This window comes from Cnephaeus nilssonii (genome assembly GCF_951640355.1).
Source record: "Cnephaeus nilssonii genome assembly, chromosome: 12".
Classification (NCBI taxonomy): Eukaryota; Metazoa; Chordata; class Mammalia; order Chiroptera; family Vespertilionidae; genus Cnephaeus; species Cnephaeus nilssonii.
In genome coordinates this window covers 31,286,669-31,313,946 of record NC_137083.1, presented here as the reverse complement: position 1 = coordinate 31,313,946, position 27,278 = coordinate 31,286,669, and the positions used below count along the sequence as shown (strand labels likewise).

At 40.4% G+C, this 27,278-nt stretch overlaps 1 protein-coding gene across 1 annotated transcript in view; it reads right to left on the bottom strand.

Annotated features, from left to right (window-relative positions):
- Positions 1-26,647, bottom strand: part of ELAPOR2 (endosome-lysosome associated apoptosis and autophagy regulator family member 2) — a gene marked incomplete at its 5' end in the record, with an annotated part of 128,950 nt that extends 102,303 nt beyond the window's left edge. Inside the window, one exon of the mRNA XM_079786842.1 lies at positions 26,462-26,647. Coding sequence (XP_079642968.1) covers positions 26,462-26,647 — 186 coding nt within the window. The remainder of the gene's footprint in view (positions 1-26,461) is intronic.
- Between the last annotated feature and the right edge of the window lie 631 nt (positions 26,648-27,278).

Genomic DNA, 27,278 nt, shown 5'->3' with positions numbered 1-27,278 from the left:
GCCTATTAACTCTCCACACTAGAATGGAGATGTTTGTACAGATTTATGAGCTCTTCTGGTTTTCGCCAATAAACCTAGGAAAGCTTTCAAGAACACCCTTTAAAATCTCAGTGTACAAAAGTCTTTTTATAAACATTACCTCCAAGGCTTCTTTCCAGGTAAATTCATTTGTAAAAGAAAAAAACAAACAAACAAATTCAAAGCATTCATTTCTCTGAAAGTCTCTTTTTTCAGACTCAGAAATAAAATCTGTGCCTGTGGCTACTGTCAAAACTCACAGTAGAATTTACATTAAATATTTCCTACACAACATCACTCTCCAACTACTTTTCATTCTTATAAACAAATACAGTCTTTGCAATTGTCCTAAATATCGAAGAGAAAGACTAGGTATGGTCAGAAGAATGGAAACATCCATTCCAAAACCTTGCCCTCAAAATAAATCAACTTCCCAAAATAATAAAGATAGGAATCAAATTTTCTAGAATTCCTACCCTACTAACACGCTCACATTTGTTTCCACAGTCGGGAAAATAAAGTAGAGTGGAAGATGAATGGCCACCAAAGATAAATAGAAAGATAAACAATGCCTTTACACCAAAGAGAAATCTTCATTTGATTTCATGTATTAACTGTGAAAAGATACCCAGTCTATGACAATGTCATTTCTAAAAAAAAGACTTATAAAGTTCTGAAATTGGGCACATTCCATTTTGAGTAATTTGTCATAAGAAAATATCTAAAGATAAATATCTAAATATATAAAAGATACAGCTACAAAATGTTTATTATATAATTAATAACACAAGGTAGTAACATTCTAAATGATCAACAATCAGGAATTGATGAAATGTATTTTGATACATCTACAGTGAAATTCTGCACACTTATTTCAAATTGTATATATCTACCCCGGACATGGCAAGATGCTCATTATATGATTAGTATAAGAATTCTATTTTTGTAAAATGTGTAAATTAGTACTTATATGTATATGAAAGTGATCGGAATAGGTATATACCAGAGTATTAACAATAATCATCTCACCATGTTGGCTTACTTATATTTACTATTTCCTTTATAATAAACATGTATTATATTTGTACAAAAGAGAAACATCATTCAGAAGTAAAATACAAAAACAAGCAAATAAAGACTAAATGACTTTGCCACTAACATCAGCCTGAAGTAAACAGATGTTCCATTTCATACCACCAGAAAGTCACTTCCAATTCCGACATTTAATGCAAGAAAAAAAAGCTAGGTGATCATTTAAATTAGCACTGATGTAATTTGTTTCCCTAAGATGTAAGAATATTTTGCCCATGTATAATAAAGTCAAATAAATTAGGTTGCCTAAGAAATAAGGTGTCCTAGTTAAATGATTTTCAAAGGGTAAAAACAATTTTCCTCCAAAATGAGCTAGTTCAATTTCCTGTACAAGTAAATGGAGTATGATGAACAAAATTCAATCTTTCTTTGATAAATGAGGATCTGAGTGCCTCAAGAGTCAATGAAAATTGCCTGGCCAGCATGGCTCAGTGGTTGAGTGTCAACTTATGGACCAGGAGGTCACAGTTCAATTCCTGGTCAGGGAATATGCCCAGGTTGCGGGCTTGATCCCCAGTGTGGGGCATGCAGGAGGCAGCCGATCTATGATTCTCTGCCATCATTGAAGTTTCTCTCTCTCTCTCCCTCTCCCTTCCTCTCTGAAATCAATAAAAATATATTTTTTAAAGAGTCAGTACAAGTTATAAGGCTCTGGACAGAGAGAAACTATGGAGAGAAGACTAAGTGAATGAGCTCTGACTCGAGCATATGCCCTGGAAACCGGGTTCCTGAAGGAAGCCAAGCTGTGCCCTTGTTTTCTAGTGACCTATGTCTGCCTCCAAAGAGCAACACAGAAAGTCCAAGCTGATGACTGAAGGAGCCTTCAGTTTATTGCAGTTTTTTCTAAGTCATCCATACCCCTATAGCATAATATGCTTTATAGTCTGCTTAACATGTACACTTCTTCTAGGCAATTAAATACACTCCTACATCATCCTCATGGGCCTATGGTATTCCATTTAATACAGGAAACAACCTATGTAGCCAGTTACCTATTGAAAATCTGGTTTTTGTTTATGAATAATGCTGAGAATATGAACCACCTTACATGTACATCATTGTTCAGTTAATTTACTTAGGGTAATTATAGAAGTAGATATAAAATACTTGGTTGAGAATGTTTTAAATATCTTGAAAAACAATTATTACCCAGTTGTTTCTAGAAAGCATTTAATATCGTATACTCCCATTTATAGATTATGGGAGTACCTCCTCTTATCACACTTCTCTTTCAAATTTTTCCCAGCTGGTCTCAGAACATACTCTATCTTACAAACCTGAGGATCATTTTATTTCCTACTCTACTCTCCAATAGACACACACTCCCAAGAGAAGGGGGTCTATATTTGGACACTGGGAGATTCTTTTAAATGTATAAATTAATATGGGGAGAGTAGACATCTTTACAATGTTGAGCCTTTCTTTTTTAAATAAATTTTTATTGATTTCAGAGAGAGGAAGGGAGAGGAAGAGAGAGATTGAAACATCAATGATGAGAGAGAATCATTGATTGGCTGCCTCCTGCACACCCCCGACTGGATATTGAGCCCACAACCTGAGCATGTGCCCTTGACTAGAATAGAACCCGGCACCCTTTAGTCCACAGGCAGACACTCTATCCATTGAGCCAAACCAGATAGGGCACAATGTTGAACCTTTCCATCTAAGAGGATAGCATATCTCTATTTAAGAATTACTCTTATCAAACATCCCTGTTGGGGCACCATCATTTCTAAATGAGAAAACAGAAGGTAGAGGTCAGTGAATAAACTAACCAATGAGAATTAAAATGAAAAACAAAATTTACCCAGACCTCACATCACTAACATATGAGTCTTTTCCTACAAAAAAAAAAAAATTACAGGCTGTCATGGTTGTAGTTTACCACTAACTTTGAGTGCTCCTTATTCTAGATAAGTGGTTCCCAACATGGGGCACATGCAGGGGGGCAATTTTATTTTTAAGGGGGGCACTTCAAGAATGAGTTAGTAATAGTGAGTTTTTTGCATTTCTTATGATTCTAGGGGCCCCATAAACAGTATATAAATATATATTGTAGCATATTTATGCATTTCAGTTCTCTATTATATGTTTTGAAACCTTATTTGCTATTTTATCATATCACTTCATATTATTATTTTTTAACAATTTCTTAGTGATTTCTTCCTTAGTACATCAACTGTTCTTTCATTATTTTATTTTTCTCTTTCATGGATGCCATGTTCCTTAGAAGCTTATTTAAACAAAGTTAATGTCCTTTTAGGCTTCCTCCATGTGAATAGGAGTTCACTTTTTGAATAATAAGAATTATATGTCACAGGGGTGGAGGGCATCAGGATTTTAGAGATGCTTAGGTGGGACATGGCCAAAAAGAATGTTGGAAACCACTGTTCTAGATCATCCTATAACCCAAGACAGAATTATAGAAGGCCCCAAGAATATTAAGTATATCACACTAAATATCTAAACTCAATTGACTTAGGTGACTAATTAAATTATAGAACCAGATAATTTAATTAGTCACCATTTTTTGGTAAAAAATGCGAAAGTGTGTGTGTGTGTGTGTGTGTGTGTGTGTGCACGTGTGTGAACAACTAAAGTAGCACAGGCCAGATTCACCAAGCCTTCTTGTTGATTATCTGTATGTAATACTTATTTTCTAGAAACTACATATCTCTGCCCAGTATGACCATACTGGATATAAAAAACTCCACATTCAGTCAAAAGTATCCAACAAGAAGCAAAAACATAAAAAATATAAAACTAGAAGAAAGTCATAAAATGCTGACCTTGGAAAAGACTTTATAGATTACCTTCTTTTCCAAACAAGAAGATTGAGTCCAAGAGAAAGCAAGTTACCTGAGACCACTAGCCAATTAATCACAAGAAAATTACATAACTGGGTCTCTTGACTCTGGTGAATGCCCGTCCCACCACACTCTGGTACATACATATCCCATTGAACACTACCTCTATCAATTTATTCCTCCCTCCAAACTAAGGTAAAGATAAGAGCTTTTCTTCTGAATAATTAAAATTAGACTACATGCTTTTTAAGTTGTAAATTACCGCTGATTTTGTTAACAATATTTTAAAACCACTATGCCTCTATCATTAAGCAATTTTAATAAATTAAAAACATCTCATTTTAAACAAAATCCTCCAAATTCTTAAAAGGTGCATGTTGGGCACATATCACATTATTTAAGGAGAGAATTAATTCGCTAAATAAACTGGTCAATTGGAAATTTCTGTCAAATAGTGTAGGAATAAAGGTGTACATTTCTGGCAGGCCAGCCTCAGAAAGAGAGAAAGCAGCAGCTGGTACAAAGGGAAACCTTAAACAAACATGTTCTCCTGTTGTGTTTACTTAAATAAGCCAGTCTACCAAAACATAAAATCAAGACCTACGCATACATCTGCTTCCATATGCTCTTGGTATTTCATCAGTGCAGTCACTAAGAAAGCACTAAGAAAAAAAATATCTTTCCAGAGTCACTGAACATGTAAAAGCAAAGGGAGAAGATGGGAGGGCTGTGATTCCATGAATGCAGAAGAAGATCAAATTTGGATGTTATTGAGCTGTGGTCATCGATGAGGTAAACTGGGGAGCCAGGACATGAATCCATTGTAACAAATTGTCTGCTTTAATATGGTTAGTATCTGAACTGCTGCCAGGCTTAATCTGTGGAACACTCACTAAGGATATGTGTGCTGCTATTTTACACTAGAAAAGAATAAGCTTTCTTACTCAGAGTTTTATTTTAATGTTTGAAGTTAAACAACATGACATTCTTCAAAAATGATTTAAACCAAGTATACAAAGTTAAAAAAAAAAAATCAAGGCTGTAACTAAGAAATTCATTTAGTGGCTACTTTTAGGGCATTGCCAAAGGTTAGGTTTCCAAGCCAAAAAGAAATTTGAAAAATAGTCACAGATGCATACTATTTAACACTAATTTTCACCACACACGTTTTCTTCATTTGAAAGCATTATCGTTTGCCCTGGCCAGTGGGCCTCCCTGGTCCGTGGGCCTCCCATGGCTTTGTCCCATGCACTGAAAGGTCGCGGTTTGATTCCCAGTCCAGGCACATGCCAGGGTTGTGGGCTCAATCCCCAGTATCTCTCTAAAAATCAATTAAAAGTAAATAAAATAAAATAAGATAAAATAAAATAAATAAAATAAAATAAAATAAAGCATTGTATTGTGCCTTGATGCTAGAAGGGTAATAAGCCCACAAAAAATATATATGCTATTCTACCATCCAATTTACATTTCTCCCTTGTTGTGCTAAGAACTTAGAGCTAATGGGTTCATGTGCTGACAACGACAGTCATTAGTAACGATCAGTATTTTAACAGTTTTTAAATAGAACCCATTACAGTCACAAGCTGTTTTATGAGGATACATCTTAATGGCCTATATTCCAACTAAAACCTGATGCTGGAAAAAGAAGCAACTGTTTAGCAAGAACCGGACAACAGAAATTTGCTGAAAAGATTTCATTGGGCCCTAGCTGGTTTGGCTCAGTGGATAGAGCACCGGCCTGTGGACTAAAGGGTCCTGGGTTCGATTCCTGTCAAGGGCACATGCCTGGGTTGTGAGCTCTATCCCCAGTAGGGAGCATGCAGGAAGCAGCCGATCAATGATTCTCTCTCATCATTGACGTTTCTCTCCTTCTTCCTTCCTCTCTGAAATCAATAAAAAGAAAAGAAAAAGATTTCATTGGATCATACACCTAGATATATAAATATTAGTGGCCTGGTGCACGAAATTTGTGCACGGGGGGAGGTTGTCCCTCAGCCCAGCCTGCACCCTCTCCAATCTGGGACCCCTTGAGGATGTTCTACTGCCAGTTTACAGGGATCAGGCCTCAACCAGCAGTAAGACATCCCTCTCACAACCTGGGACTGCTGGCTCCTAACTGCTCACCTGCCTGCCTGCCTGATTTCCCCTAACTACTCTGCCTGCCGGCCTGCTCACCCCCAACTTCCCCCCCACCCCGCCAGTGGCCTGCTCACCCCCAACTGCCCCCCCTACTGGCCTACTCACCCCCATCTTCCCTCCCCACTGGCCTGCTCGCCCCCAACTGCCCACCTGCTGGCCTGCTCACTCCAAACTTCCCCCCCACTATCCTGATCACCTCTAACTGACCCCCACTGACATCCTGCTCGCCCCCAACTGGCCCCCTGCTAGTCTGCTTACCCCCAACGGCCCCACCAACCTGATCACTCACAACTGCCATCCCATCCTGGCCTGACACCCACAACTGCCCTCCCCTCTTGGCCTCTTATCACCTCTACCTCAGCCCCACCACCATGGCTTTGTCCAGAAGAACATCCAAAAGGTCTCCTGGAAGGTGTCCCAGTCTAATTAGCATATTACCCTTTTATTAGTATCAATAGAGGCCTGGTGCACGGGTGGGGGCCAGCTGGTTTGCCCTGAAGGGTGTCCCGGATCAGGGTGAGGGTTCCCTTGGGGCGTGGGGTGGCCTGGGTGAGGGGCTGAGGGCCGTTTTCAGGCTGGTCAAGCCCTCCAGTGGGGACCCTCACCCCATGGGGGTGTGGCCAGCCTGGATGAGGGGCTGATGGCTCTTTGCAGGCTGGCCACGCCTCCCAGTGATCCAGGCTCCCAGCCCCTCCTTTTTTTCTTTTTCTTTTTTTCAGCGCCTCCTTGAGCAGAGGACAGGGCCGGCTGGAAGCAGGTATCTGGGATTTATTTATCTCCTATAATTGAAACTTTGTAGCCTTGAGCGGAGGCCAGGGCCAGCCAGGGCAGGCAGGAAGCTAGGTTTCCTCTATCACCAGGGGCAACCCAAGCCTCCTGCACACTCCAGCTCTGTGGCCGTGGCCATCTTTGTTGGGTTAATTTGCATACTCGCTCCTGATTGGCTGGTGGGCGTGGCTTGTGGGTGTAGTGGAGGTATGGTCAATTTGCATGTTTCTCTTTTATTAGTGTAGATAAGCCAATTTCTATAATGCTTTTCTTAGTGCAACAACAACAAAACTTCATATAAGAGACTGACAAATTTCAGAGGGATGAAGGGTATGATTAACAGAGAATTTATATGCATATATGCATAGCCCATGGATACAGACAATAGAGTGGTGAGGCTTGGGAGGGGTAGGGATGGGGTGGAGGGGATCAATGGGGAAGAAACACAAACAAAGGGGACATATGTAATACTTTCAACAATAAAGATAATTTTTTAAAAATAATAAGCAACTTAATTTCTCTCTGCAATAAGGTGGTATACTATGGGGTTAGATGTTGGCCTGTATTTGGAACTAGGCTGTGCTGCCATCTGGATTAGACCCAGAGATATGATACATGTATTTCAGTAGAAGTTTTCCTAGAGAAGGTACTTCAATTTATCTCTTCTTCTTCACAAGGTAGACAGAGTTTGCATCTACTAGCTCACTTGTTCTACTATTTTAAACATGAGCATAAATGAGAAGTCTAAAAAAAGTCTGACCTCATGTTCACATAAACTAATAAGAAACCACCTAACTCATATTATATTTCTTTTCAAAAAGGCAGTTCACTGAAGATCCAATTCAGCAAGTATTCATTTTACATCAGCAAGTCCACCTCCTGGCCCAAAAACTCTAAAGTGACACCTAATGTGATTTAGATTAAGTAACCAATAACTGTGCCTAAATATGACTGAGCAGAAAAATTGTAAATGTTATTAGAATAAAACTTCAATAAGGTGTATGTCCTCCCCACAAATTCATACACTGAAGTCTGAGCCCATAGTACCTAAGAATGTGACCTTATTTGGAGATAAAATATCTACAGAAGTAATCAAGTTAAAATGAGGTCATTAGTATGGGCCGAAATCCAATAACTAGAGTCCTAATAAAAAGGGAAAATCTGGACAGAGAGAAAGGCATAGAGGAAAGACAGATGTGAAGAGACACAGGGAGAAGATAGCCATCTACAAGCCAGAGAGAGGCGTGGAATAGGTCATTCCCTAAAAGGAACCAACCCAACTGATACCTTGATTTTGAACTTTCAGCCTCCAAAACCATAAGGTCATAAATACCTAACTATTCTTTAATTATTTTTTGTTTTTTAGTCCTCAGTAGAGTATATTTTTCCCCATTGATTTTTAGAGAGAACAGAAGGGAGGGAGAGAGAGAGAGAAACATAGATGTGAGAGAGACACATCGATTGGTTGCCTCCAACACATACCCTGATGAGGATGAGGGATCAAGCCTTCTACCTGAGGTTCATGCCCTTGACCTGACTGGATCACATAACCCTTAAGAGTGATGGATGACACTCTAACCACTGAGCAAAACCAGCCAGGGCCCTACCTATTCTTTAGACCACCCAGTTTATGGTACTTTGTTATGGCAGCCCTAGAAAACTATTACAAAAACATAGCTCCAAACTAGAAAGAAGGAACAGTCATGTGATATGCATAAAAAGGCAGCACTTGATAAAAAATGTCTCAAATTAAGCATGATAGAACACTCTATATGTGCCTCATCTTGAGAAATTCTTAAACAATATATCATAAGTGGAAAATAAAACCAGTTACTAATCATAGTACACAATCTGTACTTGGAAGGAAACTTAAAGCCCTCTGTTCAGCATTACCAGTAACTATTTGCACTTCCCCACTCAGCCACTGCTACTTCTCTCTTCTCCCCTTACCAGCAAAGCTCCTCACAATTGCCTGTTCTCACTGCGCCTGCCTCCTCTCTACCCGTTCTCTCCTGAACCCTCTCTAATCCAGTTTCTCCTCTACCACTCCATAGAAAGGGCTCTTGTCAAGATCGATGATGACCTCCACATCACAAAACCCAACCATCAGTACCTTCCTCTCACTAGAGCTAAATGGACAACAGATTCAGTCCTTCACTCTCTTCTCCTTCAATACTGTCTTCATTTTGCCTCTGGGCACCATTCTCCTCTGCTTGCTCTCCTAACTCTTCTAACATGTTCCAATTCTGGTCCTCGACCTCTTCTCTGTCTCTCCCTAGGGAGCTCTTAGTACAGCCTATTGTCTCTTTCAAAAAATATAGTATATACAAAATAAAAAGCCATAGGCAAAAGTAGGTTTACAGTTGTGAGCACACTAAACACAGAGTTTGTTCTGATAGTATTATTTATTCTTGTATTATATATTTTCCCATATGAATAACTGTAAATCTACTCTTGCCTACCCCTGTATATAGAGAATTCATTTGCTCCACCCCTAAAATTTTAATCTAAGCTTCCCTAATGCATCACCTACATTACTAGTACTGTAATTACCTAACTCACAATAACCATGTCTCCAGAATCTATTTTCCACATAGCAGCCAGATTGATCTTTTTACATATGAATCATATCATGTTACTTCTGTGCTCAAAACTCTCCAGGGCTCTCATCTCAATCAGAAGAAAAGTCAAAGTCTTTAACACGACCTAAAAGGTACCATGTGATCTGCCACACCCCATCCACCTGTGACCTCTGTTTGCAACTCAGGTCATATCCCCCTCATTTATTCCACTCCAGACACAGTGGGCCCTCTTCTTTAAACATGCCAAGTGTATGCTCATCTCCAGACCTTTGCACTTGCTATTCCATGTGCCTGGAAGTCCTGTCCCACTGTCCCCGGATGGGCTTGATCCCTCTCTTCGGTCAAACACTGTTCAAATGCTGTAGCATCAAAAGCCCTCTCCTGACCTCTCAGAAAGACACTTCCTCTGTCTCCTCACCTCCCGCATTTTTTTTCTTAGATTTACCACCACCTGTCATGTACTTATATAATGTCTAAAGTCATTTTACAAACTCCATAGAGCAGTAACTCTCTATTTTTGTTCACTGATGTATTCCTAGTACCTGGACCACGGACAAACACAAAAGAGGGGCTGAATAAATATTTGTTGAAACAATAAACATCACATGACCTGGCATAGAGTAGGTGTGAAATAAGTGACACTTTAAAAATAACCATTAGACAAGTGATTCTTACCCTGGCTACACACTGGAATCTGTTTTTTTGGGCCCTGTCCTCAGAGATTCCTAAATTATTGCCCAGTGATTCCAATGTGCAGCCAGAGTGGTAACCACTACATTAGACTATAATAAGCTGCTTAAAAAAAAGATTTCTTTTTTTCATCATTGTACCTCTGGCACAGTGGTTGGCAACGTGATTAATAATGTTGATCAAATGAATGAATCATGAGAAGTGGCCATTTAGTCATTGCTTGCATAGTTCTATTAATGAACTAACCAGTTTATAAAGCAAAGCTTGTCCTTTGCTGCACATCGTTAAAGGTTACAGTTGTTCATTATTCTGAGGCAAGATCCTCCTCACCATAATGCCCACTCGCTGGTCCCAGGTCTGCTGTCTGAAATACACCTGAGGTGCATTTTCTAAAGACAGCCTTTCGTACTTTTAAACACAATCATAATAAGCCCTTTCTTTGGGCCTCTTCTCTAGTTAGGACAAATCAAAGCGACTGTAGGAAGGAAGCTTTTGCCCCAGACTCATTCTGCCTGGCCAGGGAGTATCTCAGCCACAAATAAGGACATTGAATCCAGGTCTTGAATGATAATAGAGGTCAGCTCTTCTGGGGAGAGAGAAGAAATGGCTTTTCACACATGTCCATGCGCAAAGTGTATAAGGATGAAAGTGTGTGATAATCTCTGAAAATTTAAAATTGTGGTTAGATTGCTGAATAAGAAATAGGGGTGAAATGAAAGGGAGTAAGGGCCATAAAGAGAAAACTAAAAAGGTCTCCTTGAGACCACATAATAAAGGACCTTGTGTATCTTGTTAAAATGATTTATTTTATGACTAACTGGATCCATGTAGAGTTTAGAAACAAGAAGGAAGAGGACTGATGATAACAAATCAACCACTAACAGCCAACAAAAATAAAGACATGAAGAAAAACTTCTTCAAATGGAGAGGAAGATAACGACTTTGCTTTGGGAAGTATTTAATTTGAAGTAGTCCAGAACATTCTATTAGAGGTATCTTTCAATAAGTTGTAAATGTGATTTTTGGAACTTGATGGAGTACCAGGCATTGGAGGTTAGATTTAAGAGTCATTTAAACAAATGACCGTTGTAAATAAGACAAGCAATCGGATGAAAAATGTTAACAATGGTATGCCAGAATGGGATTGCAGGTGATTTTCGTCTTTATGCCTTGTTCAAATTATTCAAATTGTTTATAATAAACATCTATTATTTCTATTTACATAAATATAGGAATTAATAAAGAAAAATACAGCTAAGAGTCAAAGATGACATGTACAGTGCAGAGAGAAAACTAATAGCAAAAATTTAGGATGGCCTACATTTACAAAGAAGTAACCGAAGAGTAGCCAGCTAAAGAAATAAGGATATAAGATTGAGTGATACCAGATTGCAGTGTCTCAGAAAGCAACAGAGGAGCAGCCTAGAAACGGGGTTAAACGCTGCAGAAAATTTAAAGAAAGCACTGGCAATTAGGAGGTGATGATTAACCACAGCAAGAGATTTAGAAAAATGATTGGGATTGAAGCCAGACTACAGTGAGTTGAAAAGAGAGTAGAAAATTAAGAAATAAAGGTAAAAAGTCTGGTTTTGAAGAGAAAAATCAGGGGAAAAAAGGTCAGGTTAAGGACTACCTTTATCTGGCCATATCAGAGAATGCAGAACTCGGAGCTATGAATTCAAGCGCGTCACAAGAGTCCCCCTGTCCTGTCAAAGTCATCACCTACTGCTGCAGAAGAAATGAAACTAAATGGGACATGTCAGCCAGTCTCACAATCAGAGTTCCTATCAGCACCTTTTGTCTTTCTGAAGGAAAATAAACACATAAAGGTCCCCCAAATCTGCAGAACCACTATTAGTCTAAACGAGTTCTTACCTTGTTCTAAATGCAAACATGTCACCACTCCCCACAAAAAAAAGAAAAAAATACAACTAAACCTAGCTATCTTGCTGAATTTATAGAAATATAATTTCAATTAATAATTAACATATTTAATTGTCATTCCAAATGAGCACGAAGACTGCTCTCATTATCCAGAGAGTACACAAAAGTTGTTCCCACAACAAGCATATCTAACTAACTGAATGATTAGCTCTTCAAAAATCAAGATTTACCTGAAATAGCACTAAATACTGAGAGAAACAGAAAACTAAATTCTCTCTCATAATATCTCAGAACGCCGTGAGTCCCTTTACATTTACATTTTAGGCTGCTGCTGCTGAACTTCATAAACAGCCTATTTGGAGCACTCACTAATGAGATCTTGATATTCCTAGATTACATTATCATATTGGAGCTTAAGAATATCAAGTACACTATGATTAGAACCATATAATGTTAAAAATAGATAAGCATATGTGGTATAGCCATACAATGGAATGCTACTCAGAAATAAAAAGGAACAAACTACTGATTATACCACAGTGTAAATCAATCCCAAAATCATTATGCTAAGCAAGAAAAGCCAGGCCAAAAAAAAGAGTGCATGGCATGATTCCATTCCATTTCTATAAAATTCTAGAAAATGCACTTGAATCTGCAGTAACAGAAAACAGATCAGTGGCTGCCTAAGGATAGGGTGTAGTAAGGGTTGGATTACGATGGGACGCAAGAAACTTTTGGGGATACTGGAAAGGACTTTCTTGATTACAGTGATTGTGTCATGATTATACACAATATGTTAAAACTGACCAAACTGTATACTTCAAATATATGTAGTTTAGTGCACTTCAATTAATCATCAATAAAGTTTAAAAAATTGAGGCAGTTGTTTAAACTTTCCATAAAATATCTGAATAACACTTCAAAGCAGTATCATTTATATATGAGCGAGGGGACTAATAATAACTGATTGTTTTTAAATGTTAAATATCTAAAACAGAACAATGCCTAGTCTACACAATTGTGATAGAAACCTTTAAAGAAAGAGGGATAAGGAAGAAAACAAAAACACTAAAGTAATTGTGGTAAAATGAAACGACTATGGTCCATCGATTTTTATTCTGAATTGTCTTAGGTATACCTTACTGTTTTTTTCAACAACAGAGTCTGGCCTTTTATATTTGAAGTTTTATAGGCTTCTGGTTTAAGATGTCATCAGACTAACACCCCTCACATCTGCTTTCCTCTTCATCTCCATCCATCCTTTCTCCCCAGATTTGTACAGGTAAAGACAAAGGCAGAACATGCCCTAGGTTCAGTGTCTGTCATGAGCTGGTCACCATGGAAGAACCACAGATGGCTCTGCTTCTAAAGCAAATTCTTATTCTCAAAAAAAACAAAAACAAAATTCTCCTAATCAAGATCTAGCAAATAGAATGAGATCCCCCAGCTGATCAGCATAGCATGGGGAGAACATCTGCTAGACAACAGGAACTGGATTAGGGATTCTGCATAGATACCGCATCCTCGAGAGAAAGGGACCAATGATCATGCCACCCACGTATCGGTGTGTGGATAAAACAGAGCAGTACAGAGAGGTCTCCTTGTAAAATTATGTGGAACACTAGCATCAACCTTGAGGAGGTGATAGGTTTCTGAAACACATGAGAAAGGGATTATTACCTTGAAAAAAAAAGAATAATTTAAAAATGATTGACAGAAGAAGAAAAAATTGTAAGTAGCTGCTGGGTAAACTTAGTAAGATTTAATTCACAGCCTCTTAGAAGGCATTGTAGAGAGTTTAAGTATAGACCAGTTCTATGCAGGCACAGTGAGAGGCAGTGGGGTTTGGGTTCAGTGAAAAGTAAGATCGCTGGCGGCTGTGGTTGCGTGTTGACCCATGAACCAGAAGGTCACAGTTTGATTCCAGGTCAGGGCACATGCCTGGGTTGTGGGCTTCATTCCCAGTAGGAAGCGTGTGGGAGGCAGCCAATCAATGATTCTCTCTCGTTGATGTTTCTATCTCTCCCTCTCCCTTCCTTTCTTTGAAATCAATAAAAACACATTAAAATTTTTAATTTATATTAAAAAGAAAATGAGGTCTCTGCAGAGAAATATATCCCAGCCTATGGCTCACTGCTTTGTCATCTTTTGCAAGTTATTAATTGCCTTAGAGCTTCAGTTTCCTCATCTCTAAAAGTAGAGGAATGGCCGAAATAGGTTTGGCTCAGTGGATAGAGCTTCGGCCTGCGGACTCAAGGGTCCCATGTTCGATTCTGGTCAAGGGCATGTACCTTGGTTGCGGGCACATCCCCAGTAGCAGGTGTGCAAGAGGCAGCTGATTGATGTTTCTCTCTCATCGATGTTTCTAACTCTCTATCCCTCTCTCTTCCTCTCTGTAAAAAAATCAATAAAATATATTTTAAAAAATAAATAAAATAAAAGTAGAGGAATGGATTACTATTAACATAAGTAAAGTGTTTTATGGATTTAATGACACAATAAATGCTATTTGTTATCAAGAAAATTAAGGAATTAATAGACTGCTCTGGAAGAGACTAGATATATAATTAATTTCCAAAATCAATGGCATTTCAACATATCAATTAAAAGGTAAAATGGTAGGGGAAAACTGTCACAGAAAATAGTAATAAAAATACTTAGAAATACAAAGACTGTACAAGTGAGGAATACAGAATGCCTCAAACACTAAAGCAGACTATGTGTTCAAATGTGAAGATGATACTATAAAGATGATATTTTTCCAAATAAAGAGATTTAACAGAATCTAAGAGGCAATTTCTATAAGGTTTTATTTTTTAATTTTTCTGAAGTTGAACTGGAAGACTAAATTGAGTAAGAACAGCTGAGAAATCTTTGACTGAAAGAAAAGTATCACGTAAAATCATATTATAAATCTGTGTGCAATTTTGATACAAAAAATCTATAGTTTAGAAAGTAGCCCAAAAAGAAATCAAATCAATGTTTGTGTGTACATATAACATGCTATGTATTATATATAAAACAATGGATTATATATATATTTACTATATACCCACATAGGAGATGGTATAGAAAATAAATCAGTGGAGAAAGGATGAATTATGGAGTGTTCAAAATACTGTTTTTGAAAACTGGTTATTCAGGAAATATAGTCAGATGTTTACCTTACATCAAGCACTGAATAAAATTCTAGATTAAACAAAATGTGGAAATAAAGTCACAGTATATTGTTAAATGCCAAAAAAGTAGATTACCAAACTGTACATAAAGAATATTCCCATTTTGTAAACATACATGTATGCTCATAATGAAATAAATGCAAAGATATTTGATATATGTAACTGAGGCAGTATAGTCTGATGGTTAAGAGTGTGGACACTGGGGCAGCAGCGAGCTCACAAGTTAGTTAACCATGCTGGAAGGATTAGGACCAAGCTCAGTAGAGTTTGAAGGATGAGTGAGTTAATACATGAAATGCCTTAAAATTATACCTGGCTATTGTTCTTTTTATTTACTGCTCCTATTATGAATGCTAAAATGTTAAGAGTGCTGTGTTTATTTGGTGGGATTAAGGTTGTTCTTACTGCTTCATTTTTCAGAATGCACACCTATTGCTTTTCATTTTAAAAAGGTCAAAAAAACGACACCATAAAAAAATTAGAACAAATGATGTTGATATGTATCTGCTCTTTAGAAAGAGAGGCACTTCCCTAGAATACCACAAGCATCTACTGTTTAAGCATCTACTGTTATTTTGGTTCAAGTTATTTCCTAGTATGCATTATTGATATGCCCAAGAATTATTCAATAGATGTATGTGTTACACTTACATTTCAAATAGCCAATTCTCTCCAGTCTCATTTTAGGATGCTAGATTAAACACCAAAGGGCATTATTTTATATTTACACAGTAGAAATTTTAAAATATAGTGCCAATGATAATAAATTAAGATCATGTCCTAAGACTAAAACAAGATAAAGATTTATCTTCTCACCTGCTACAGTAAGAATGTATATATACATTCAATGAACAGCCCCTTAAATTCACCCTAGTAATACAGGCACAGTGCAGTAAGCCAGAACTCATGGTGCTCACAGATGTGACCCAGGCCAGCAGTTTGTTCAAAACAGAAACCCTGCAACTTTCAGAGTTCAAAGAAGCAGCACATGGCTCTACAAATATAAAACACCTTCGTGGATGAAATAAATTCTACAGTCTTCTATTTCCCACAATCTTAATCTTCTTTTCTAAATGAGCATTATACCAATGTCTCTTACCTATGACTTCACTTGATGGATTTGAAGCTCACTATCATGGCCCTCTTAAGTCTTCTCAGAGCTAAACATCCTCAATTCCTTTGATCAGTCTTCACTTATTTGGACATACTTTTCAAATAATTCATCTTCCTAATTCACACCACAAGCCAACATCTTCCTATTTCAATGTCCCTCTTCAAATATTGCACCTAAGTTGAATTAATGACCTAAGTTTAATGTCTACCTTCTATGAGCCAAGTACTCTGCTCATATTAATAGAGCCTCAGGCGCCATCTCACCCCCTCATTGCTTTCAGCAGCCACATGACATCTGTGGCTTCAAAAGTACTTTTAAGCAAGATGTCCTCATCCTGTGGTTAAACATCTAAATTTCAAAATCAAAAAGGACAGCCTACATTTAAAATAATTATGTTTCCCATTATTCTAGCCTTTGAACATCATTTGAAGTTCAATTCTGCTTTTCAACTCATTAGGCATCTTGCCCAGCTTCCTGACTTTACAAAATTTGGTTACGCTTTCTCAAAACCAAAGCACTGATTACAACAGTAACAGGATAGAGATTAGACATAAACTGCTGTACCTTGTCCACAGAGATGTCACATCTCAGATGTCTTATCACACATCATGAAACACATGTCTGTATCATACTCCAGAATGACTGGTAACCTATCCCCTCAACTCTCAGCCAGTTTCTGTCCTATCACTCTCCTGGCTGTGCCCTTTCAGTTTCATTCTCAATGGCCTCCTGCTCTGCTTGCTTCTTAAATGCTGGCGTTTCCCTCAGCCCTCTCCTCAATCCACTTCTCTCCCTATGTGCTCAGAGCCTAAGTGACTTCAACACCAATGGCTTCAATTATCTCTTATGTGCTCATGGCTCTCAAGTTGTCTCTTGGTTACACTCTCATACGTCCAACTGTCTCCGGGAGAGCACTGTTAGGATTTCCCTTGAGCACTATAAACTCAGGATGCCAATAATGAACTCATCCTCTTTCCTCCAGCCACCTCCTTCTCCTCCTACATTTCAATCTCAATGAAAGTCAGAGCATCTACCCAGTAGTGGAGAGCAAAAAACCTACAAGTCATGGCAGACTGAAATGTATCACTCAGCTGTCAAATCCATCTCCTAACCTCCCCCACCATTCAGTCATTTGCTTAGCTCTTTCTTTTTCTCCTAACTGATCTTCCTGTCTCCAATATGATGCCCCTTTTATCTTCCTCTACTCACAAACAGAACTATCTTTCTAATCTGATATCAATGGCTGCTCATAGATTCCCTCAGTCTCTGCCTTCTCTATAATCAAGTCATCTCTGCTATTTCCACCCACATGCCTTCACTATAGCCCTTCAAAGTGACATATGATTTAATTCCTCTGTGCAGTTATACAACCTATTTTCTTTGACTGATATATGCTGGCCTCTGTGCATCTTGTAAAGCACTTCGAGAAATCTTTCAAAACTCAACTCAAATAGCACCTTCTTTCAGACCAGGGCTCATTAGTCTGATTTAGTTGCTCCTTCTCTGTGCTTCTATAGCATAACTCCATCATAGCATGTAACCCATCTGTGCTATAATCATAGATTTATGTATTATTCATTTTCCTCTGAGGGAAATAGATGATATGAACTCATTAAATGCTAGGTGAACAAATAAACATATGGCTGGTCACAGAAGATGTAAGAGAGAATTAAGTAGGACTGTCTTGAAATTTCAAAAAACATTCTTATAACAAGGACTGTCAATCCAAGAATTCTTGCTCACTTTGCAGTTACTTCAGTATTTTTCTCAGTCGAACACATGAAAGATTTCATATATTGTAGGGATCTAATGGACCAAGAATCCGTTTTTAAAAATTAAGATATTTTCTTATTTTGATATGTTAAGGGAAGTAATTCCATATAAATTATTATGGCCTAAATAATTGTTTTCTCTAGGTGTTATATTATCTCAAACATGTAAACAGAGGGAAAAACCTTAGGGAAATATATTTTGATGTATATATGTTATCTGTGCTATGGGAAGAGCTCATATACGTAAAGAAAACAGTAAGTGAAAACACCTAAACAGAAAATGTCATGAAGAGTGCAAACAAAAAGCTAAGTAACATAAAAAATATTGACCCTCTGTAGTAATTCAAGAACTGTAAATTATACCAGTAAGATAGCATTTTCCACCATCAAATCGGTAACAGTTTGTAAATTACAATTTTCAGTGTTGGGCAGGAGATACGAAGTTTAGAGCTCCCCACGGGTATTTATATAAAGCCAAGAGACTGGATGGCATCACCCAGAGTGTGAGGATGATAGAAAAGATAAGAGGGACAACGATTAAGGCCTGGAATGCCCCCGTGTAAAGAAGTCAGGGAGATGAGTAAGAATTGGCAAAGACTGGGGGATCACAGTGGTCCTAGAGAAAAACCATGACAGCGTGGTGTGCTGGAAGCCAAGTAAATGTTCCTGTGGTAACAGAGCAATCAACCGGATCCAGAGTTTCTAATAAGGCAGGTAAAGATGAGGGATGACAGGTGGATTTAACCTAGAAAAGAGCATTTTCATTGAAATGGTGAAGTACATGGCTCATCACTACACACTGGCATACATTCAAATGATGCTATATTTTACAATACATGATATATTAAAACATAAATATTTATAAAGGAGTGTTCATGTCATTAGGAAATGCTTACAAGAGAGGAAAGGTTACAACTTCTATATTCACTATGAGTTCCCTTTTGGTTTTTAAAAAGGAAAAATATATATATAGGTAGAAAATGTGCTAAAACATCAATTCTGGATACTGCTCAGTGGAAGAATGAAAGTTGGCCTTTTTTTTATACTTTATTTTCTAACATTTTCATAATGCACAACTTCCATAATTAGAAAACAATACTCCTATAAAATACTTTTATAAGTAAACGAACTTCCCTATTCATTTCCCAGTCCTTTCACACTTCAACCCATACCCTCTGAAACACTGTCCTTAACTTACACAAGAATAATAACTGACAACTGGCATTGCATTGAAATTTACAAAACCATTTTCAAACGCATTAGCTTGATCCTCACAGCAACTCTAATGTGGATAAGGCAGGAGTTAGGATGTCCATTGGCAGACCTAGAAGTTGATCTACTCAAAGTCACACAAACCAGTAGCAGGGCTCAGGTTTAAATAAGTCCTTTGCTTACTTTCGATGCTACTTCTACTATAACAAGAAGAGGCTCTGCAGTTGGAGCAAAATGTAAACAATACTCCTCCCCCATAAGTAACAAACATCAGAAAACAATTACCAAGAGGGCTTATGCTCTCATTATTACCACGTTTTTACCATGTTACCATTACCTCTTAACATTAGCAAGTCTTTCTATTCTATTGTCTTTCTCAGGGAGAGGCACTTAATTTCCATGGCTGCTGCTTCTATTAGACTTTAAGCTCCTAGGAAGGGATGGTAACATCCTTTGCATCCTGTCCTATCTCCGGCATCTTGCCGAGTAGCTGGTGTATAGAAGATAATTGAGAAATGCTTGCTGGTACACTTCATGGTGAGGAGAAGAGCTTGTACTCCATTTGATTTTAGAAGTTTCTAGGATGCCCTGCAGAAGCAGGGAGTAAGCAAGAGTTACAGATGGAGGAATTTTAGCAATGAAACAGGTCCCTGGATTTAAAAAACTAAACTGTATTCCTCACATTATACCTAAAGCAGAGGTTCTCTAACTTCATCCTTGGAGAGCTGGATGTAACATAGATCACTGGGCCTCAACCCTAGGTTTCTGACTTAATAGGGTGCATGCGTGGCCCAAAAACTTGCATTTCTAACAAGTTCCTAGGTAATGATGACACTGTTAGTCCTACAATCACACTGTTAAACCTACGATCACACTTTGAGAACCACTGATCTAGAGTAAAGAGCCTATTAAAGTAACGCTTTGAATAAGTAATAAATGGTGTCTTGAACTCCAGCGCTGTAAACTGAGTTGAGAATAAATTTCAATATAGTCTGATCACTGGGTTTTAATTTCAGAGTCTTAAATCTGGTACAACTGAGAGAAAATGTCAATTAGGATTAAATGCATTATAAAGATCAATTCCTTTTTATAATTGAAAAGGCAGAAGCCATCTACTCTTTTCTACAGTATTTTCAGGGCAGTAATTAGTGCTCCCAGAGAAGAAGACCTATACCTTACTCATTTTTAACATTTTGTTTAATGTGCCTGAAATAAAATGATCTTTAATCACTTCTGCTGAATAAGATTATGACATTCCTGCCCTCAGTGAGCAGGTCATGTACTTCGCGTGTGCGTGCTCAGAGTCTCTGGTCAGGCATATGGCACCTTTGAGTCACTTAGATCATGGGGCCCCCTCAGGATGGATGCAGACGTGTGCCAGGGTGGCTGGCTGGGCACACGGAGCATAGGATGGATTCTAACTCTCATGAGCCTTCACAGCGTGGCTTTCTTATACAGGGTGCAATCCTCCCATCTACACAAGCGTGGTCGCAAGTGTGCAGAACATTTGTCAGACAGCAAGAGTAAGCAATGTGCTGTGACTGGACTCCAGAGAAGAGAAGAAAAATCACTGGTCTTTAGTAATTCAGTAAGGGTTAAAGGAGGGTACAGCAATTGATCGAGGCCGGGAGGCTTCCTCTGTCTGAGATGGTCTATCACCACCACTCATGACCTTTATCCAACAAACTTCTACTCATTCTTTGGGTCTCAGCTTAAACATCTTTTCCTCAGGATCCCCACCCTGTAACAGATAAGCTATACACTCCCATTGCACAGTCATTTTGCATCACAGCACTTATGGCAAATGTAATGACATGATATACAGTGTTGTTGTGATTCTGCCCCCATGAGATTACTACAGGTTTTGTTCATCATTTTACTGCTACTACCTGGTATACAATAAATATGGGCTTAATATTGAAATATTACATGTAACTTAGATTAAGAAAGGCAAAGGGGGGGGATTATCCATAGTTTCTTCAGGTGGAAGCAAAAGGTAACCAAAATTTGGTGTTTTCTGACAATAAAGAATTATTATAAGATCCAAGACACTGCTGAAGAATTCACTATGACAGGAAAACGTGCCACTCTGTACTGTGCTCTGCTATTTCCATCCCTGTGCTAAAATATGACACTTCGCGGTTCTGTCAACTCTTAGTTTTACATGGTAAATATTGATGGTGTGAATACTTGCTCACATTTGCCTAAAACATGAGAAATTATTCTGAGCAAAAGAACCTGAAATGGAAAATTCACATCCACAGGCATAGCAAGCAAAATTAATTCTGCTCACTCCTTGAAAACAGAGGAGGAGTCCTACCTCTTTCAGCTACAGTGTGGCTTCAGAATCTCTGACACTCTTACCCACAGCCCAGGACCTTAGAGACTTCCTGCAGAAGCGCTATTTCTCAACTATTCCTATCAAAGTCTGAAACAGACAGTAAGGCCATTTACAGGTTCTCTGATTTATGTGGACTTGGAAGACACAATTTCTTACCAAATCTAGGAAGGCCACATAATGAAATGCTATTCTATCACCACTGCCTCACCTCCCAGTCAATACTCCGCCCATCCCCAACACTCCACAGGAACCACTCTGGCAGGGAGCACTAGTGACCTAACCATCGAGTTCAATCTGCCCTTTTCAGTCCTCACCTTATTTGAATTTCTTTGAGCAATTGAAACCACAACCATGCCTTTCTTCTTCAAAGGTTTTTCTCCCTTTCCTCATAACTTTGTACTGTCCCATTTCTCTTATCCTAGCCATTACTTTCATGTCTTTGTGGATGCCTCCATTTCTGCTCCCCCAACCCTGTAATGTTGGTAAAACCCAAGTCCTAGCTTTCATCCTCTTTGTTCTCATTTCCTGAATGATCTCATCCAGTCCAGCAGTTTCAACCCTGCCTTTCATTCAAGTGCTTCCCATTCTCCACACCAACCCAGACCAGGCCCCTGAGCAATAGGGCCCAGAGACCCAATTGCCTACTGAACAAGTCACCCTCTCCAGAACCAAGCTCCTTATCTCCTCTTCCTCACATTCCTCCTCAGGAGGTTAGAGGCACCATCCTCTCTTATCAAGCTGGAACCTTTGAACCTCTCATGCTCCACATCCACTAACTGTCAATTCTATCTAACATCTTGCCCTCTTTTCCATCTTCATTGCTATTCCTCAATTGAATCTGTCATCCTTTAGCTGACCTACTGCAGTTGTTCCTAACAATTATATTTCCTACACCTCTAATGTGGCCTCCATATTATTGCCAAACTAAAGCATATTTTATTACTTCTGACTTTTAAATCCTTCAATTGCTCCATATCACCTAGCAAATGAAGACCAGTTTCTTAGAATAATATACGGTCCCTTATATTCAGGCTTCTGCCTTCCTCTCAGACTCATCTCTCATTAGTTCCTCACAGCACATTATACTCCAGTTATAACCAGTTATAACAATGTGGTGTTGTGTTTCTGCCCTTTTTCAATGTGCTCTACACCAGAAATGCCTTCCCCTTTCCCCCCAACTAGCCCACACTCACATCTGACCCTTGTCTGCTTGGCAAATTCCTACTCATCTTTCAAGGGTCTTTTCTAATCCTCCCCACTATATTTGACTGCCCATTTCTTCTCTCGTGACATCAAATCACTTCATTGTAATCATTTGCTTATATATGTCTCTTCCTTACCCAAATTAAATTCTATTTTTTTAATTTGTAATTTCATACCATCTGACATTTTGCCTGGTGCATAGTCTTAAGCTCAATAAATGTTTATGGGATAAACATTGTTGCCAAAAAGTCATCATTCACTCAAGATTCAGAGAGACCAATAGAATCACATTATATAGTACTTTACAGCAATGACCTAAGAGTCAAGCTATTTTGTGATTTCATTTTCCAAATTTAAATGGTGCACACATAGTCCACTTAGTTCTGTTCTTTCTACTCTCAAGCACTCTATCTTCTAACACCTTCCTCCAGCTCTGAATCATCTGTTGGCCTTTATCTTTTGTTTCTCCGGCAGCCCCATTAAGTCCTATTACTCAGAGTCAAAAATTCCATTCTATTCCGTTCTTGGACCAGCCTGTCCTCTGACCCTCTGAAGTCTCACTGGACCCTTCCTGAAATATCAGTCGGTATGTAGGTCTACTCACCTAGCAATAATCAACTACTGAATTTATATAGATTTTTTCCTTTAACTTATATTAATCGTATTCCATCCTCACAATAAAGATAAGCAGGTCAGTCTTTATTGCTATCATTTTACAAGTGGAAAACAGATCATAAGAAACCCTGATGGTGATACCCATCCTTTCTAAGTTCTCCCATTTAAAAAAGAAAATAAAAAGCCTGCAAATATTAATCCTGTACTTCCTGCTGTGCGGCCCTCATATTATTGTTTGCTTTAAACATGACCTACCGAAGTCACATCCTTTTACTGTCCCTCCACTGCTGGCACTAACTTGACTTTAATTTCTCTCCCAAATGAGAGCCTTCCTGTGTGTGCCGGTGCTTCCACCCTGCTGATTTGATCCAACTGAGCATTCCAAAGTCATCATTTTTCTCCCCTTTTCAATTCCATAACCCAATGACTTTAACAAAGGAAGCTGTATTTTATGAGTTTTACCCCAGAGTCCAATCCTCTGCTAAAATCTAAGTGAAATTTTACCCATAAACCAGTTGTCTTTTTGAAAGGCATTTTTCCTGAACTCGGGCAATCATAACTAGATTCCCTCCCAGGCCAATTTTCTGTGCTTCTCATCCTTTTCCTTTCATTGCTTTCCTCTAAAAGCAGGCAAGTAAAACGAGAGTCTACCTAACATAGTTAACCATGACTACTTTTCTAAAAGCACTGATAAGGGAAAGGAGACTCAAACTACCGGGAGAAAATGAGGTTTAGAATTCCCTGCAGATTTTTCCGTATTCTACTTCAATATGCTCTCATATTGGTTTTCGTTCCCAGCCTCAAACACCCTCACTTTAATTGCTCTCACTAACGCCTCCCCCATACCACATACATGGTGCTGTCCCTTACACGTGGCACCCACCTCCTTTTCTGTTACTAAAGAGTGGAAAGGGATAAACAAGCAGGAGTGGACACAAACTAGTTACTTTGACTGTCTCTGTTCACAGGAGTCTGGCCCATATTTCCATAGCAAGGTCTCAGAGGAAGTTCCCTCCCTACCCATATGCACAAGCCCAGAGTGTGAACAGCACCTGCCCTTCCCACTTCCCTCTTTTTAAAAATGTCAGAGAAACAATGATCAATTCTATAAGTTAGTTCAGCTGGTTAGACTGAGAAGCAGATTCAGCGCCTCCTGTTTCCAAAGGAACCTCTAACACCCAATCGTCTCACAGCTGTCTGTCAGTCATCGGGAAGGATATACATGGGTCTGTGCATGCCCATTTCTAAAAACACCACCAGCACCAGCAGGCTCAGCGGAATCCTCCTATTTCTTTTATTCCCATTTTCAGAGGGAACTTCAAACTTGAGACCCCAACGGATTGAGTCACATGCAATTTCTAACTGGACACAACCTTCCTGAACTTTTGTCATCGCCCTGACTCTCACTACAATATTTCTGTTGTAGGCTGCAGAGTCTTACTCCATTTTTTCTAGGTGTGCATGTGTAAAACGTGCTTGGCGACAGGATCAGCCTAGTTGTGGTGACCAAAAGCATCACCCCGCTGGCTGACGTCCACCTATTTCAAGTAACTGAGAATTAATGTTACAAGAAGCTCATGACTTTTCACTTCAGAAAAGAGATAATGTTCTGCATGTTGGGGCTGAGGGCTGAAGGCAGGGTTTTATCTCTGTCCTAGTGCAACTGCTCCATCTGGGACTGTTAAGCAGCAGCCTTCTATAGAAACCTGGAAGGATGGATTATTCCCAGGTAATGGGTAAAGTTGAAAAATACAGATTAGACAACTAGTTATACTAATAAACTCAGAAATTAAACACAGCTGTTTGTTGAGATTTTGCCCTGATTGCCCCGATTTCAACACGACTGGGTGCTTGGACGCATGCCTTTGATCTCTTCTTCATTTCAGTCCGTCCTGGGACTTGTTCTATGAGAGAGGAAGATGAAATCTAGGGGTGATGGATGATGTCTCGCATGCAGATATTCTATAATTCAAGCCTGGGTAGAACTCAAAAGTGACAGCATCATACACAAAGAAACAGGGTCTACTGAAACAGGGTCTTCCCAGAGGTGCTATTAGCTAAGCTATTTTTGCTACATAAATGAAGATAACCCATCACCCGATTCCTAGCAATCTTTCTAAAAACAGTATCCACTCCTCATGTCCTCCCCGACATAATCACTCAAAGTAGGTCAGAAATGTTGCTTCCTTCCCCTTATTGATTTTCATTAAGAGGGTGCACTTTCTGCAACACGAAAGGGAAAGATAAACACCCAATACACGGGCCAATGACACCCCTGCAAATTTTTGGCACACCCAGCCCAGTTACCCTCAAAGCAAGGGATCTTCTCATCACCCATAATGTATTCTTCTTGGCTGTATATCAGCAACAATCTCAAGCAATGAAATACACAGTGGCCATGATGCAGCCAAGTGATGAACACCTCCCCGAAGGGGCATATGCTTTCCGTCTGTCCTAATTTTCTAGATCACCAGGCCGCCTCTCCCCTAAGTACACACTCCTTTTTTCTTCCTAATTCATATCCCTATTTTGCCAGGAGGATGCCACACACTGGCTTAGCAAATCCGAGGGCCTTATCGGGAAGCTGAGTGCAGGGGAGTGGGAAGAAAAGGCTTGTAGAGACCAGGGAGGGGAGGGGAGAGGAGAGGAGGGGAGGGGGGAGCAGGGGAGGCGCGGAAAACCCTCCCTGGGTCGGCAGTATCTGGCTCCCTGGAAAAGCTGTGAAGAGACAGGTCTCCAGATCCCACAGGCGGCGCTGCCCCAGCCTCCTCTCCCTCGGCCCCGGGTCCTCACGCCTGACCCTCCAAAGAGGGCGCCGCAAAGTCCTTCAGAGCCCTCCGAACACAGGAGCGCGCCCAGAGAAGCATCACCCGAAGGACACCTGAGCCACACACCCTCCCGCGGCCAGCGGCCCGGGGCGGCAACTTCATCCCCCGGCGAGAGGCCGGGCGGAGAGCAGTAAACAGGCACCCCCCGCACCCCTGCTTCCGCTCCCGCCCCCCGCCCCCGCCAACTCCAGGTAGAGGACCAGGTGCGGCTCACCTCCTGGCACGGAGGCAGCGGGCGGCTGGCGGGGGGCAGGTCCCTCGCCCAGGCCGCCTGGCAGCCGGCGAGCACCCAGCAGCAGAGCCAGGCGGGGCTCCAGGGCGGCGAGAGCCTGCAGCGAGGAGCCCCCGGCGGCCGCCCCCGGCCCCTCCCGCGCGTCGGCCCCGGGCTGCGGAGCAGCATCTCCGTCCGGCGGAGGGCGGCGGGCCGGAGGGAAGGCGGCTTCCCCGGGCGGGGCGCGCTCGGGCTCCCGGGCTCCCGGGCTCCTGGGCTGCGCGCTCCGCTCGCCACTCGCTCGCTCCCGGTCCGTCCGCCCCGCTGACAGCTCGGCTGCGCTCGCGGTCCGGGCAGCAGGCGCCCGTGCTCCCGTCACGCCGGAGGGAGGGACCGCGGGCGCGGCGCGGGGGCGGGACGCGGGGCGGGGACGCGGGATCCGGGGAGCAGGTGGCGCGGGCGGGGGCTGCGGCCCAGCCCCGCGGGTCCTACGGGGGCCTCCGGACGCGGTAGAGAACGAGAGCGGCCGGGGTCCCCAGGACTGTCTCCGGTCCCCCGTCCCCGAGGCCCACCGGGAGGGGCGCTCCAGGGATGAGCCCCAGTGAAATACAGGACATGCAGACATTGTTTTCCCGCGGCGGGTCTTTAAAATCCCCACTTCCCGCACCTCACACGAACACACACGGATGCGCCGTGGAAACATCCCCCCGTGAAAACCCAAACTAGCCAGCGTCAGGTCGAAGTAGGGTTTGTGTGAAATGGCGAGGAAGAAAGGGGAAGGAAACACAGATGCAGTTGGCGGCTCGGTGTTCTCACCTAC